A 16,584-nucleotide genomic window follows, 5' to 3' on the forward strand; every position below is an offset into this window, starting at 1 on the left:
AATTAGAGTTAACTAGAAAAAACAGCCACATGGCAACAGTGTGTGAGAGCTGGGCAGCAGCTGTCCACCTTTAAACAGACATGTGTCCCCAGGGTCTCCCAAGGCGCCACCAGCCTGCCTGACTCATCAGATCACCTGCCAGGTCCCCAAAGCCATTTGCACTGGCCACCCTGGTTTTAAGGAATTAGCAAAAATTCGTCCTCTTTCTGCTTCACTCTTTCAATTTCTTTTTTAAGTTTATTTACTTATTTTGAGAGAATGCAGGGAGGGGCAGAGAGAGAGAGAGAGAGAGAGAGAGAGAGAGAGAGATTGAATCCCAAGCAGGCTCTGCACTGTTAGTGTGGAGCCTGATGCGGGGCTCAAACTCATGAACCATCACCTGAGCTGAAACCAAAAGTCAGACACTTAATTGACTGAGCTACCCAGGCACCCCACTCTTTGTATTTCTAACAAAAATTCTTGCTACAAATATCCTTTCCTACCTCAGAGGTGTTAAGAAAGAAATCAGATAATGTCTGAAAATCACCAAGAATTCAGTCTAGTGTTCGCATCCCTAGTTACCAATGGGAACCACCTACGGAGCTTTAAAAAGTATGGATGGATGCCTGGGTTCCACCCAGAATCTCCAAGATTCTGATGTATTTATTGCTCTAGGATGTACCCTCATCAGCAAAAAAGCATAACATTCCCTAGGTGATTCTAATGAACACCAAAAGCTGAGAACTCCTGCTTCAGAGGATGTAGGTTGTTGGGTAGGATGCATTAAGTTTATTTCAGTGTCATACGGATTTCTAACCTCTCACCTCTGTGATCATTTACATCGCCTCTTATTTTTCGAAATGGGCTATTATTCCAAAAGCCTACCAAATGCCACTGACAAACTGGAAAAAGAAGTCAAAGTTTTGTTCTGGTTTCTACCATTCATTTTCTCTCCAACACACCTGAAGAATGAGACACTAAGAAAATGAGGAGAGATTATCCTAAGAGACAGAACTCGCGCAGCACAAACAGCTCAAATACAGTAAGAAGAAGCTCACAGTGGCAGGCTTGTATAAAAAATAAAATTGCTTTGATATTCATCACTGCACTAAGTGGAAGAATTTTCAAATATTAAAAAAAAAGAACAATTTCCCCAAGACTTTCCAGTAATGGCCCAATTTTTATCTTAAGCAGATGAATTCCAAATTACTGCCTCTCTTCAAGCTTCCTATTAGGTAGTGTGCACTTATATTTTGGCTTCCAATCACGGTAAATGCAAACTACTGTCACCTAATTTTCAAACAGTAATACTACCTCATGTTACATTTGAAAAGTACATTTTCAAAATGGTTTCACATAGTAATGGCATCTAGGTACTAGACTTCTACGATGCAACAGGTAGCATACTAGGCACTCTATATACACAATCCCAAATCGATCTGACCACCTCACAAAGTTAATTCTATAACCTCGTTGTGCAATGAAAAAGAAGGAGCTTTGGAAAAATTGAAAATTATGTAGATGATCAATCATTGAGCTAGTGGGTGGTAACACTTATTCTGTCAAATTCCCAAACCTGTGCTTTTCATACTAAACTCCCTTCCTTGTCTAGTCATCACTACACAGAACACCTGTGCCCAGGTAGCCCCACTTGCCAGCGAAACACAGAGAGGTTCATGCTGCGCTCCATATCACATAATGCCAAAGTCATCCCCTGCCTTCCCGCTCTCCAACCCATGTTCTTTCAGGAGACCAAATCATACTGTGGACAGGTTACATTATAAAAGCCATACTGGTGACAGTTAAGTAGTACTTATGGGTAGACATTAAATGCTCTCAATTTCTGAGAACCAAACATTACTCTAAGTGTAGCTTAGCTTCAACACTGGCCTGGTATATTCCTTTCTGTTATAGGACACTCATGCATCAGGCATCAGGTTTAACTCCTTTATCCATCCCAGAATCTTCTCATGAATCCCAAGAGCAATGAGGCTGATAACATATGGGCACCAGCACCACTCGCCAGGCCTCCAGCCTGTCCTTGGCTTCCCTGACACTGTCACCAGGCAGTCAGCAGGACATCCTGAAGAAGGGCAGACGTCACCTTCTATGGTTTTTTTTTTCCCTTTATTTGTAAATCATAAAGAGACTGTGCCATAAAAACCCAGCTAGCAGGTCTCATGTCCATGAGTGCCACTATCTGAGGCAGGCTCCCAGGGGAGTGTATCATTTCATGTCCTGGAAGGAGGGTCTCCTCTTCTTGAAGCTGCCAACAGTGTATCCTTAAAGTTGGATTTCAAAAACTGCATCAGTGATGTGTTGGGGCCAAGAAGTGATTCTTGAGCAAATTAGGACAACACAGGTCCCCTGCAAGAGAAAGCAAGTTGGCTTTATCACCTAATAAACAGGTCTCCCCAATCAATACTTATTTGCCTCTTTTCTAAAGCAACTCTTAAGGGTCACTTGAATTCCATCACTGTGGATAATTCTGGAAGAAACTGCATTTCTGCCTCCTAATGATCTTTGAACAAAGCCAGCACCTTATTTTATAAAGTCCAGCTACCCAGAGGAGCTGGTTCAAAGGGGAGTTAAGATATAGCTAAAACAGAGGTCTTAATCTTTCCAGCGTGAAGGAACTCTGCTATGTGATCAAACCTCACCGAGCCGTGTCTCCCCAGCGGCAAGAACAAACAGATGTCAGGGCTATTTGTTTTATTCAAAAATGACAGAAAATCAAAAATCTATCAAACGGATGTGTCAGCAGCAACTCTACAAGCATATTGGTTACTGAGATGTATGTGCCTCCATTTTGGTTCATGATAAAATCACCTTCTAAGCTTTCTAATTTTCAAATGCCCACGTGGATACACGGCCAGAGAGTTCTGGGGAGTATCTTTAGGACTGGGCACCATATCCAAGGTGGCCACATTCTATGTGAATTTAAATCATGCAAATTTGAAATGTGGTAGGATATAAAAATAATAAATAATATCTCCCTATGCGCATTCATGCAAACCCCGTGGAATGTTGTTGTTGTTGTTTTTAAGAACTGCAAAATTCCCCAACTGGCAAACTGAGTACACTGACTGTACCCAGCACCTACACCACTGCCACATCACAGTGCTGCTACCTTATCTGCTACACAAAATGCTTACATTTCTACTCCATTATGCACGTGCACTGGAACTTCATGAGCAATTTTAATGATCACTGCTACTGATATTTTAACTTCACTGTTGTGATCATTTCAGTGCTTTTTTATGCCTTAAAATAAAATCAGCCGAGTGGTGATGTTAAAGCTAATACAGACAAAATAAACTATTAACTTTGGAATATAGGTAAGATGTGATCAAATGCAATGTAAAAAAGGCTAAACAACCACTACCAGGTTCCCTGGTCTTAATTTAGGAGAGGGCACGCTCACAACCTACAGGACAGAAAGCTTTTTCTTAAAGGACAATAAATATTTTAAGTTTTGCTGGAGAAGAGCTCTCTGTCACAGCTATTCACTCTGCCGTCGCAGCCATAACAAAGCCAGGGACATAGCTGTGTGCCAATAAAACTTTATTTACAAAAGCAGAGAGCAGGTTGGGTTTGGCCTGAGGGCAACAACTGACTGACCCTTCTTCTACAGCCTTAGCCCTGATACCTGCCTCCCTTCCGTTTAATGTGGCATTTTATTGCTCAAAAAAACAGTAGTTCCCCCAACCCACAACCATTCTCCCATTTTCCATAGAGCCACTTTTGAAAACAGAAGAAGTCCCATTAAAACAGGCACATTTCAAGCTTGCCAAAACTTTGTAATAGTCAAGAAAAAAAGGGAAGCAACAAACTGGCAAAAACACAGCAGCACCACAAAGCCATAAAGTGTTGTATGTTACGATTTTTGTGATGCTTACGTAACTACACCTATTTGTCAAAACTCACCAAAATGTACACTTGGGATTGGTCAATTTAATTGTACATGCATAATACTTCAATGAAGTGGACATTGAAAAAAAAAAAAGCTTTAAAGCCTCAGCCACAAGCTCTAATTTGCAGTAACTGTAAATTCATGTGGTAAAAGTATATTCCCCTTACTTTTCCATTTACCGCCCTGAGACACCCGGTCATGAATTACAACAGTCTGAATTAGGTAAATCCTTCAAACGCTCTGTTGCATTAAATGCCCTGAATGCAACTGTCCTTCACAGACACTTCACTTGAAAGAGAAGAGCGAGTTGTTACTAGAAACAATAAAGAGCCCTGATCAGCTTTCAACCACAGTAAAAACAAAACAAGCAAACCCACAAGAACATGCGTATTTGTGACAACAAGTAAGCTTGTTTAATCTGCTCATTTCACTAACAGCATTTTAAATCAAAAACACAAGTTGGTGTGAGTCTCATCTCTGTTCTTTTCAGTTGTCTTTACACCACTGTGGAGCTTGTCCACATTTAAGCAGGGGGAAAAAAAAAAGCAGTTAAACAAGCACCGAGACCCTAAAATCAGGGAAAAACCACACAAGAAGATCATTCCTCTGATTAATCTAAAGTCAATAGACTGCATGACAACAATTTCAAAACCCCAGCTATTAGCTTCCTCGGTGCCCTTATATTTAATCTGTCTTCATTCAGAGATGAGACCTCATTTAGAGCAATCGTTCTCAAAGTGTGGTCCCTGGACCAAGAACAGCAGCATCACCTGGAAACCTGTTAGAAACACAAATCTTAGGACCCGACCCCAGACCTACTTACACAGAAACTGAGAGTGGGGCCCACCGATCTACGCTTAACAAATCCTCCAGAGGATTCTGAGGTTCAGTGATGTTCCAAAATCATTAACCTGAAGTTTGGAAACCAGCATATAGTTGTAAGTGGAGTCCCCTCCCAGTCTTTCATTTCACTTGGAGCTGACTTTAGATCCCACCCTCCAGGATAAGAAGGGATCTGCGCCCAGGTGCTTTGTGAGCCTCACAAAAATGCTTCATAAAAATGTTCTCAAAGAGCAGAGTGGATTTAGGAACAGACCATATTTAGATCCCATTTCAACATTTTTTGAGCACCTGCCATGTGCCATGCTTGTGCTAAATGGAATTATCTTATTTAGCCTCCCCAGTAATGAATAAATCTATTCATAGATCTGCCAGCATGCACTCAGTGCTGAAGTACTTGTACATAAATGTTCATTTTGTTTTTTCTTTGGTTAATTGTTCTCAAACTTTATTCTAGATCACAATTAGAGTCCAAGGTTGCTTATACAAAACTATGTGTCCTACAATTTTAAGCCAACATAAGGGAAATTTGAGGTAATGATGAATTACCCAAGAGAGCGTTTGCTTTACTCAATGGCTTTACCTTCTCTCACATGTTAAAAATTTAAGTCCAATAAATTTGGGAAGATGCAAATCCATTACACTCATTTATTTTAGGCTCTGGTTCTCTCTTAAATAACTCTGGTCTGTCCTTTCCACTATGGACACCCTTCTTCATGCAGACAATAAAAACTTAAGAAAAAAAAATTAAGCAAGTCTAAACTCCCCCTGCCACCTGTGAACCCTACAGCATTTGTCTTACACTAGAGACGGTATGAGCTCTAGCACTAGCGCTTTTTCCCATCCTCTGCCCGTGGCCAACATTGCTAATCACTCAGGCACCCTTACCCAGAGCCTGATATTATGCTCAAAATGTCAGAATCCTTCTCGATAGCATTTCAGGCAGCCACTGCCAACCAGAGGAAGTATATACATGACTAACAAAATACATTTATTTCACTGGCCAATCAAAACATGCCCCTTCCTTGTTTTCCTTCCTACTTCAAAGACAGCTTTAACCCTCTCCTTCCATTGTCCCCAGAACAATAAAATTAAGGTTCAGTTAATCCTGCACCGAAATCTACAAATCTATGGCACCTTGCAGATCGTAATCACGCTGGATTGTGCTGAGTGGTTTCAACAATTTGAATGCCGTTGTAACCCAGCACGAGGTACAAAACTGCTCTGAAAATCAAAGAACTAAGTAAATGAAGGTACTGAACAGAAAACGAAACACCTGTGAGACAGGATCCTCTGCATATAACTGGGAAATGTACAGCATGAACAGCCCAGGGAGGCTGACACATAATACAGGGCTCAAGAGCCTGAAAACATGGCTGGAGGAAAGAATTCTGATTTTGTTTTTGGTACTCACTGCGGATTCTTTATTCAGCTAAGGGGGCACCGCACTGTTCCTTTAGCAGCATCTCCATTATTCTAATTCCCTAGAGAGAGAAGAAAGCAAAATCAAAATGCAACAAGCACTTTTACATTTATCACAGCCCTTTCCCTCCAAGGAATCCAAGTCATGGCCATATACTCATTCCAGAAAAGTAGGCTCATGGTCATACCTTACATTTTTATAGTATTTTTCTCACCAAGTTCACATACATTTTCTCTACATGTGCTCAGAACTACTCAAGGGAAGTGGGCACAGGAGAGTTTAGAATCTCCATTTTAAACATAAGAAAGCAGTCCAAGAGAACACAAGTAACTTCTCAAAACACAGGTCCAGCTGCTAAGTGACATTGCCAGAACTGAAATAATAATGGTAATAATTAGTGTTTATTGAGCATTTATAAATGTGCTATGCTGGCTGCTCAGGTTTCCACGAGCACCATCCTGGGCAGTGGCACCATGGGCACCCTTCCAGCCTCTCGGCTCCCCTTCCCCACCCGCCAGCACTGTAGGCTGCTAAGGGCACAGAGCCCTCAGCCAAAGGGAGGTGCCTAAACTCAGGTCACGTCCCCTCTCCAGGAGCAACCCACATACAACGACTGGTGAACATAGGGGTCTAAAGGCCCAGCTCTCTTCCCTTAACTCCAGAAACCAGTGAAGGGCACTCCATGTCTAGAAGTCCCCATGGGATCAGCTGAGACCTTCACTGCAACATTACCATGGTTCACATTCACCTCCTGCAGAATTCTGTCTCCCCTATTCCCCTGGTAGAGTTGTTTCTGAAGGCCCTGTCCAGTAACCCTCTGCACAAAAGTCTCTGTCTCAGAGTCTGTGTCTGGAGAGCTGGCCTCGGATGCCTTATTTAATACACACAAAACCCCAGAACAAGTACAATTCTTACTTCCATTTTACAGATGAAGAAGCAGTAACTCCAAGAGGTTTAAGCAATTTTCCCAAAGTCATACATCTGTTGAGCAATAAAGCAGGGCAAGAACACAGGCACTCTATTCGGGCTTCAGAGGCTCCCCTGACACTTCCCACGTGCTCACTCTGTGACTGCACATGCCGACCTGTCACCCACCAGCCAGTCAAAATCTACTCTGGAGGAAAGAGGAAAGCACATATTCCCTCCTTTCTCCTTCAAGACCAAGTTGTGCAGACGAGAGGATAAATCTTCAGATAGAAAGACAGGGTGATGGTGTAATTATGAACGAAGTTTTTAAGGAAGTCAGAGCTGGACCTGGTGGAATGGAAGTCACTGTTCTCAGGGATTGGAAAGGAGCTTACAGGGAACACTAATGACCCAAGCTAACCTAAAACACAGGTCCCCAGGGGCGCCTGGGTGGCTCAGTCAGTTAAAGGTCCAACTTCGGCTCAGGTCATGATATCGCGGTCCGTGAGTTCGAGCCCCGCGTTGGGCTCTGTGCTGACTGCTCAGAGCCTGGAGCCTGTTTCAGATTCTGTGTCTCCCTCTCTCTCTCTGACCTTCCCCCCCCCCCCCCCCCGTTCATGCTCTGTCTCTTTCTGTCTCAAAAATAAATAAACGTTAATCAATCAATCAATCAATCGTTCAATCAATCAAACACAGGTCCCCAGGCCCCTCACAGAAGACTCTGACTTAATAGGACTCAAGCAGGCCCCAGAGTTCTGTACCTTTAACAAGCACCCAGGTGATTCTCATGATCAGGCAGGTCCCGAAAAACACTGAGTGAGCCACAAGAGAAAGACAGGGGCTTCCTACCAGGGATTTATTCTGCACCACAGCAAGAAGGGAGCCTCTAGAGAAGACCATAAAATATACTGAGTACCAAAGTACACAAAACAAAATGTAACGTTTCCTTGAGGTTTCAGATGGTCCTTTATATTGTGGCTAGCCATCGCCACAAACACTGCCACTGTCCTGCAAGAAAAAAGCACCAAAGGATGCAGATTGAATGCTGAGGAGCACGGAGAGGGGTGAACTAAAGCAGCAAGCTCCAAGACCAGGAGCACTGCTATCAGGGTGGAGAGAGGCGGGTCCTGGTCACGGTCCTGCCGGGAATTCTTCTGGGTACCTCAGGTGCATCACTTTTACCAAGCAGTAACTGATATCGGACAGCTCAGGGGACAGCAAGGCCGAACAGGGACTGAACAGGAACTGGTAGAGAAACTCAGAGGCACATACAGATTCCCAAGCCCTGCTGAGACCCACACAATCAGAATGTCCAGTTGTGGTTCTGAAGCACAACTGATTCATCTACTAGAACTTGTAAATGGCAGCCTGACATCACCTCCAAGATCCCTTCCAACTCTGCCAGTCTGGGGATGGATGGAATAGTCCTCCTTAATCATTTTGGAAGATACAGTACACCCTGCAGTCCCGCAAAGAATTAGAGAAGAAATGAAGGAGCGGGTGGGGAGGGAGGGGGGGAATGAAACCACCAGTGGAATAAAATGTAATTGAATTCTTACCCTAAGATCTGAATTGCACTCATTCTACTCTCATTCAATCATCAACAGATTCACTCAACAAATATTACGCACCTACTGTGTACACCACAGATTAAATAGTGAACCAACAAGACAAAACCCCTGTATGGAGCATACAGTCTAGTAGATCTTACTTCCCTTATTTCCATTTGTTTGTTTCAACAAAACCCTAAACAATAATTAAATGCCTTCCCTCCATTTTCAGGAAGAATAAAAACGGCCACAATAATTCCGTTTCAACCTTCTTTTTGCAGAGTGGGCCCATATATCTGGTGGTGTGTTTTTAAAACCAGAAAAGCACAGTCCCTCCTTCGGAAGAGAGCACTGGTGAACTCTCCCCATCCGTCTAAATTAAGAACGCCACCACTTACTGAGCTTAACACTAATTGACATAAGTGAAGACTTTGAGGTTTGCCTTGGGAATTGTAAGACGTTATTTATTGAATCAATTATGTTCACAATGTGACAGTTGATTTTTCTTTCCCTTTTTTCCCCTCTCTCATACCACTTTAGTCTTTTTAAGCAGAACAGTTAGAAATAGAAGGTGGAGAACAGGGGCAGAGAGAGAGACCTATAAAGTGAATTAAAAAAAAAAAAAAAAACCTAACAGGGAGGCCGAACCATTATTTAGTACCTCTCTTTAGTAAGGAGGTACCAAATAAAAGCCCAATCGATAAGAGCCCTTTCAAATAAAGTTCCAATGCTTAAAACTCAACCCCTAGGAGATCAGGCTTAAAGAGGCTAAATTTACCCCACTTACCACACAATGATGCCTGAAATGCAGAACAAACATTAAGTGAATCCACCTTTATAGAGATGGCTTAAAAGCTTTTTGGACTGACAAACCATAAACCAGCATGATTTTATTATTCCTTTCCCCTCTGAGATTTTTTTTTCTCTCTATTACAAGGCTATCTTTTGCTATTTGCCAATGTACAGATGAGTGAGTGAGCCCTCACAGTCCCATTTCCCTAATACCAGCACTGGGCTGTCCAAGTGCATCCTTGTACCCCCATAAAGGCCTCCCAGAATCCCACAGATTCAAAACACTTCCCAGATCCCCCACTCTAAGAGTCTCTGAGAAATAGCTGATTATTGAGGAAAACAAAAAGCTTGTCTGAAGAGGAACCAGAATAAATTGGAACTAAAGGCGGCTAGATCCAGACAATATATGTATTTTGTTATCTAACTGATACCTCCTGAGGAAGCTCTGATTTACCTAGGAGGTCCCAAAGAGAGTAATATTAGGCTTCATAAAAATTATAAAGTTCTAAAGCAGTTCTCAAAAGACACATCTGTGGGGAGCTCTTAAAACAAGAATTGCTCACTTAATTATCACCATGATAAAAGATGGGTGCAGAATTTGGCTCACAAAAGGTACCTGATGTTGGGGCACCTGGATGGCTCAGGTCATGATCTCATTGCTTGTGAGTTCAAGCCCCACATCAGGCTCTGTGCTGGTAGCTCAGGGACTGGAGCCTGCTTCAGATTCTGTGTCTCTGTCTCTCATTCCCTCTCTCTGCCCTGCCCCTCCTCGCTCTCTGTCTCTCAAATTTAAAAAAAAATTTCTTTTAATTGAAAAAAAAGGTACTTGATGTTGATGATTATAAGATGGATAAACTGATTACTTTTGAATGCCAAGCTGATGAATCTGAATGTTACAATGACCGTGTAATCTGCCTAGTAGTTAGCATTCTTGAAAGTGCAGTGGAAAAGGCCAGAATAACAAGGGCTGCCAGAGAAGATGAAAGAACAGAACAAGGAAAGAATGAAAGTATGGAAAAAAAAAAAGGCGGGGGGGGGAGCGGGGGCAGGGGAGAATGATGTGAAAATAACTGACCAGGAAATGTGGTACTTAAAACGGTTTCTGAAGAATCTGGATTAGCCAAGAGGGGTTTAGAAAGTGCAAAGTCAAATGCTGAAATTTGCATTATAAAACTCACTCTTTGATAAAAAGATTTATATAAAGTTTACTTCCCTTTTTTTATTCTTTTTTTTTTTCATTCAATTGATTTACATCAAACTTTCTTTGAATCTCTTCATTTACTTTGTGTAGAACCCTATTCAAACCTTCAGTCATGTCCCATTGCTCTTATAATAAATCCACACTCACTATCATGGTTGCAAGGCTTTCCAACTCAGCTCACTGCCCTGCAGATACACAGGTCTGCTTTCGGTTCATGCAACAAGCTCACTTCATCTCTCTTCCAGGCACTTCCCTCTGGCAGGAACATCCCCAGATCTTCCAGCGGCCAGAGCTCTCAACTCACCCAGCACCTCCTCAGAGACAACCCTGACTGCCCTAGGTCAGCCTGGCCACAGTGTGGATCACAACTTGGTCCTACTGTCTTTATAGCATTCATCACTATAAAAAATTATCATGCTTTTAAAAATATTTCGTACTTTTGGGGCGCCTGGGTGGCTCAGTCGGTTAAGCGTCCGGCTTCGGCTCAGGTCATGAAATCGTGGTTTGTGAGTTCAAGCCCTGCATTGGGCTTTGTGCTGACAGCTCAGAGCCTGGAGCCTGCTTCGGATTCTGTGTCTCCCTCTCTCTCTGCCCCTACCCTGCTCATGCTCTGTCTCTCATTCTCTCTCAAAAATAAATAAAAATTAAAAAAAATAGTTTGTACTGTCTGCCACCCTCCCTTCCCCCAGTAGAAAGTAGGCTCCAGGAGACACCTGACCAGTGGCATCATCTATGAAAAAAGGAAAGGGAGGAATCTGAATCCAGTTTTCTCATCAAAAGGTAAGAGAAACACTGCTCAGAGCTTCTCCAGGAAGACATCTTTTGCCTAATAAAGCATCTTTTAATCTGATGTTGTTTAATTCTTTTATATATAGAACTTCCTCATCTATAAAACTGGGGTAACATCAAACAATAATAATAGTCGACATTATTGGCAAATACTGAATGCCAAGCACTGCGCTGAGTGCTTTACTGCCATTGGCTTTGTTTATTCTATCTCCCTTAGAGGATCATCATCTTTTTTTTTTTCCCATATGAGATCTGAAGCTCAGAAAAATTAAACATCCAGACCAAAATCACACAATAACTAAGAAGCAAAGAGTCTCAATTTAACCCAAAGCAATCAGGATTGAGAGTCCAGGGTCCAGGATATCTTGACATGGGTGGACGGCATAAATGAGACTGCATGTATGAAAACACCTATTCTAATGTTGGGTACACAGCAAGGTTTGTTCTTGCCTTCCCTATTGACTATGTTCAGAAAGCGTGATAAATAAATCAGATATTTTAGTCCTGCTCACAAACTAAATGGCATGATTCTTAATATATGAATCAATATTTAATCACCTCTACAAATTATTTCAAATACAGTGTTTTTCAAGTAGGAATATCTGATTGCATGTATGACTTCAATACAATTTTTCCATCGTAGCTAATAAACTCTTACATAAGATTCATTTTTATTTTGATAAGCAACCCAAAATCTTTAGGTGTAACTGCAGGACACTAACTGATACAATAATTCAGATGTCTCTGCTTCACATAATAAAACTTCCTCTCCCCTGAAAGAGAGTATTTAATCTCACAGTTGGTAAAGGAAAAGAATATAGCCCCAAATAATAAAACCTAAAAATTGGAAATGACATTATATTATCTAGTCCAGAAAGGAAACTCTTAGCAAAGAACTGAAGGTGTCCTATCTGACTCAGACAGGTGTCCTGGCATCAAATATCAGGATGAAAGGTTACCAAGTCACTGCTATACTGCCGGTTTTCAACTAAACGCTGACCTGGCATGAGTACTTTATTAGCTAAAAGGCATTTAGTCATTGGTGTTTTCCTATTTTACAAAGTTCCTTCCCCACCCCTCCAACGTAACTCCTTAGCCTATCTTCATTTTTAGTTTTTAAACATGACCTATATATAGTTTTATTTTTCCTGATTTGGACTTCATACAAAATATGGCTTCTTCACTACTAACCAATCAAGAGACCAGCCTCCTACCTAGTGCCACGTGCCATCCATGACATTTCTGACAAACGAAATTCTGTTACCTGTTTAGAAACCTCCACTGCTGGGAAGCTTTCTACTTCCATTCCATGGAGGCGAAACTGCCTCAGCATGTGGTACTAGAGGGGTCCAGGACCAACTCTTATACTCCTAACTAACCAACTCAAACACAGCAAGGTTCCTATCAATTCCCTTTATCAGCACTTTTTTCACTATTCATCAAATTTCAGCTCAGTCATAATTTTGCCTTGTTTCTTCCCTATCCTGAGAGAGAAAATGATTGCCAGCATGCTTGTTGTCTCTAACAGAATAAATAAATCCAATAGATGCTCAGATAATTCTCCTTTTACTTTTTGTCTCTCCCCTTCTCTTCACCCACATCAATTTCTATACATCACCAATTTTCCTTACATGTAAGGCCGGTCTCCTGGGTCTTCACATATAAGTTTTGAAAGCCCTATTTCAGTCAAAAACCTATCATGCCAAATCTCAACAACACTGAGGTTAAGGGGCTAACTAGCTGCCAGGGGCTTCACCTACATTACTTCACTTAATCCTCCCAAAGGTGCTCCCAGGTAAGATACTTTCACTCTCACCAGCTCCTGGTAAGGGAATTGGACCTCAGAGGAGAGGGAGTTGCTCAGGGTGACAGATTGAGTAAGTGACCAACCTGGAATTTAAACCTGGAATTCTCCAACTCTTTCCACAATGATTATCTGCTTCAGTGAGTTTGTTTCTGGGCCTATATGCTTCCCCAGTGAGGGAAATGAGCAAGCACGCTTCCCTGCAGGACTGCTCTGAGGATTCGGTGAGGCAACATAGAAAGCTAGGGACAAATGACTGCCTTTTGTCAGGCACTCCCACCCACTCTCCCCGTGGCCTGGAAAGCGGCTACTGATTTCTATGTGGACCCAAGTCAGACTAGGGGACCCTCACAATGGGACTCCCACAACCAGGCACCACCCCCCTTCCCCATTCAGTGGACGGTCAGTGACCCAGAGGAAATGTCAGCAAGGGCTCACCTCGTGCCTTTCCGGATTTCTCAAAGCACATTTTACTTTCTCTTCCCATCACCTCTAAAAGTTACTAATATTGTTCGAGGACACAGAGCCCATCAGGGTAAACAAGCTTTCCCTAGGTCACAGGGTGGTCAGCAATACACAGAGAACTAGAATCCAAATCACAGGAAAGGAAGGAAAGGAATGCTCACTGAAAGGCTAAGGCCCTACTAGGGTGCACTGAGCACACTGTTTGCCTGGTCTCATTTAATCCTTTCAACCTATGAGTCAGTGACACAAAGAAAATGAGAGGCAGAGAGGCTAAGAAACTTGACCAATGGTACCCAGCTATGTAAGTGCAGAATCCAGATTCGTACCCAGGTTTTTGTGACTGAGCCCTCACTAAACTACCTCCTTAAAAAGGTAGATTGGTAGAGTTTTCTTCTCAAACCACCAAAAAAATGACATGTGGCTTTAGGCATAGTCCTTCCTGCCATCCCAACGTTATTTCTATCTACATCTGGGTCATTTTAATTTTACCTATTTAGGGGAGATGGGATGAGACCGAACTACAAGTAATTCTTAAAACTTCCCTAAGGATAAAAGCACCTCACCACATCTCCAAATGCATTTGTTTTCTGTGGATACCAAGTGAAGCTCTCTCACACACTACCAAGAGGCTGGAGGACAAGTGTGTGCAGAAGAAACATTTCTGCTGAACCCAGTATCTGCCAGTTAGAACTCCTTGGTTTTAACCAATGCAGATTAGTGAGGCTGTTACTTCCCACATAAAGTCTTTAGCCATTTTGGAGGGGACAGAACCTGGGAAGGGTGAACGAGGCATGAGGGTACTGCTTGGAGCCAGAGGGCTGTATTGAACATTAGCTATATAAATAGGAGGGCTCACTTTCACTCCCCATCCTTCACATTACCTGTGGAATAGCAGAAACATGAAGTTCATGGCAAGTATAAGAAGGGACACCTTTTGAAAAATTCTAAGCATTTAATATTGTAAATTAACACAAACAACCAGAATAAAAGCTACATGTAAATGACTAAAAAATAAAATCACTACATGCAAATAATAGTCTAAACTACCTGTTGTTTTTCAGAGTCAATCATTTACAAAGGGGGAAAAAATACCTTTTAGTGCTTATAGACGCAAATGTTCTTTAAAATCCCCAACCCACATAGTAAATTGATAGGGGGGAAAATTGATAAATTGATAGCTTGGTCCCAGATATTCCTTCATGCATTAATAACTCCCACATAGACAATGTTCTAAATCTACCAGCTGCCCTGATGTTTAACAATCTAATAAAATTCTCCCCTTCAATGAAAAAAACAGCTAAGGTTTATTAAAAAAAAAAAACAAAAACAAAAACAAAAAAACATTCACATATCCTTCACTTGGTAAACTGCAAAAGCAGGACTCCTTTGAAATAACAAGCCCTTGTGGGCAATTCTGGCTCTTATTCTGAGACTGACAGAAAATCCTCAAGGCTCAGGGACACCTGATTCACACTTCCCTTGGAATTTGGCCAACAAACTCAGGCTCCCTGGCAAATAATCTGTTAGACTGGCTGAAATGTGAAAGGGGTAAGTGGCTGGCAAAGTAAATCAGGAGCCTAGTCTCCTAGTACAGAAACCAAGGGTCTGACTTCCTGGTTTGAATACACGTTCTACCACTCACCACTTGTGTGATTTGGGGCACATCAACTCACACCTCTCTGTGTCCTCACCTAGAAAAGGGTCATAACAGCACTTACTGCACAGCACTGTTGAGCAAATTGAAGGAGACAACACATGTAACGTACTGAGAATAATGCCTGGAGCACAGAGAGGGCTCAACAAATATGACCTGTTACTGTTACCTTTCCTATTACCCCAATGGCTAAAAAGTTTAGTTGCTTGTAAGACCATTTTAAATTTTTTTTTTTAACATTTATTTATTTTTGAGACAGACAGAGACAGAGCATGAATGCGGGAGGGTCAGAGAGAAAGGGAGACACAGAATCCGAAACAGGCTCCAGGCTCTGAGCTGTCAGCACAGAGCCCGACGCAGGGCTCGAACTCATGGACCGCGAGATCATGACCTGAGCCGAAGTCGGCCGCTTAACCGACTGAGCCACCCAGGCGCCTCTTGTAAGACCATTTTAAAATAAAATAGAATGCAAACATAAAGAAGTCTTAGCACATTGAGAAATATGTACACGCGTTCACTAATTGAGTAAATATTTAGTGAGCATGGACTACGTGCTAGGTATTGAGGATAAAACAGTGAACCACACAGAAGCCTATTACTCACTAAGGGAAACAAAGAATCATGAAAACAGCCACATGCTGAGCACTGTACTTCAGGGAATCTTTTCTAAGGTAATGATACAAAATACAAAAAATTCTAAGTATAAAGATGTTGCACGTGGTTTCACTTATAATGGTAAGCTTGTAAATGACTTTAGTGCTCAATCCTAAAGAAAGAGTAAAATCAATTATTATACAAGAACTAAAGAAAATATTACGCAGTCATTAAAATGTTGGCTTTGAGGTTTATAGAGTTGCGGCGGCAGGCATTTGTGATATAATATTACTTGAAAAGAGCAAAACATTAAAGTGTACTTACACTGTAATTATGACTGCTTAAAATCTGCATGTAAAAGACTAACCAGAACATGCCAATTTGAGCTATAACGGTAAGATAACAGTTATCATTTCTGGAGTATTTAACATGTGCCAAGATATTTAAGCACTTCTTTACATTATTTCCTTTTACTTGCACGCTAAGAAGGTTGGTACTACCACTCACATTTCAACCAGAGGCTCAATCTGTACACACAGGAGGCAGGAGGGCCCTGAGATTTAAATTCGGGTCTGGGTAACTCCCAAGACAGGCTTATTATAACTATTAAACATTTGCCTGTAGCCTTAATGGGAAAAATAAGTTTTTGCTATAACTTCCTTGAATTTTTCTTT

General features: G+C 41.8%; 1 protein-coding gene across 5 annotated transcripts in view; it reads right to left on the reverse strand.

Moving 5' to 3' along the window:
* Positions 1-389: 389 nt before the first annotated feature.
* PRELID2 (PRELI domain containing 2) overlaps positions 390-16,584 on the reverse strand; it is a 65,651-nt gene continuing 49,456 nt past the window's right edge. For all 5 annotated transcript variants that reach the window (XM_042986390.1, XM_042986404.1, XM_042986413.1 and 2 more), the window contains 2 exons: positions 6,147-6,216; positions 390-2,346 (listed from right to left, as the gene is read on the reverse strand). In XM_042986390.1, the coding sequence (XP_042842324.1) occupies positions 6,157-6,216 (60 nt within the window). In that variant the 3' untranslated portion in view covers positions 390-2,346; positions 6,147-6,156. The remainder of the gene's footprint in view (positions 2,347-6,146; positions 6,217-16,584) is intronic.

The sequence above is a fragment of the Panthera tigris genome, chromosome A1 (genome assembly GCF_018350195.1).
Source record: "Panthera tigris isolate Pti1 chromosome A1, P.tigris_Pti1_mat1.1, whole genome shotgun sequence".
NCBI classification, from domain to species: Eukaryota; Metazoa; Chordata; class Mammalia; order Carnivora; family Felidae; genus Panthera; species Panthera tigris.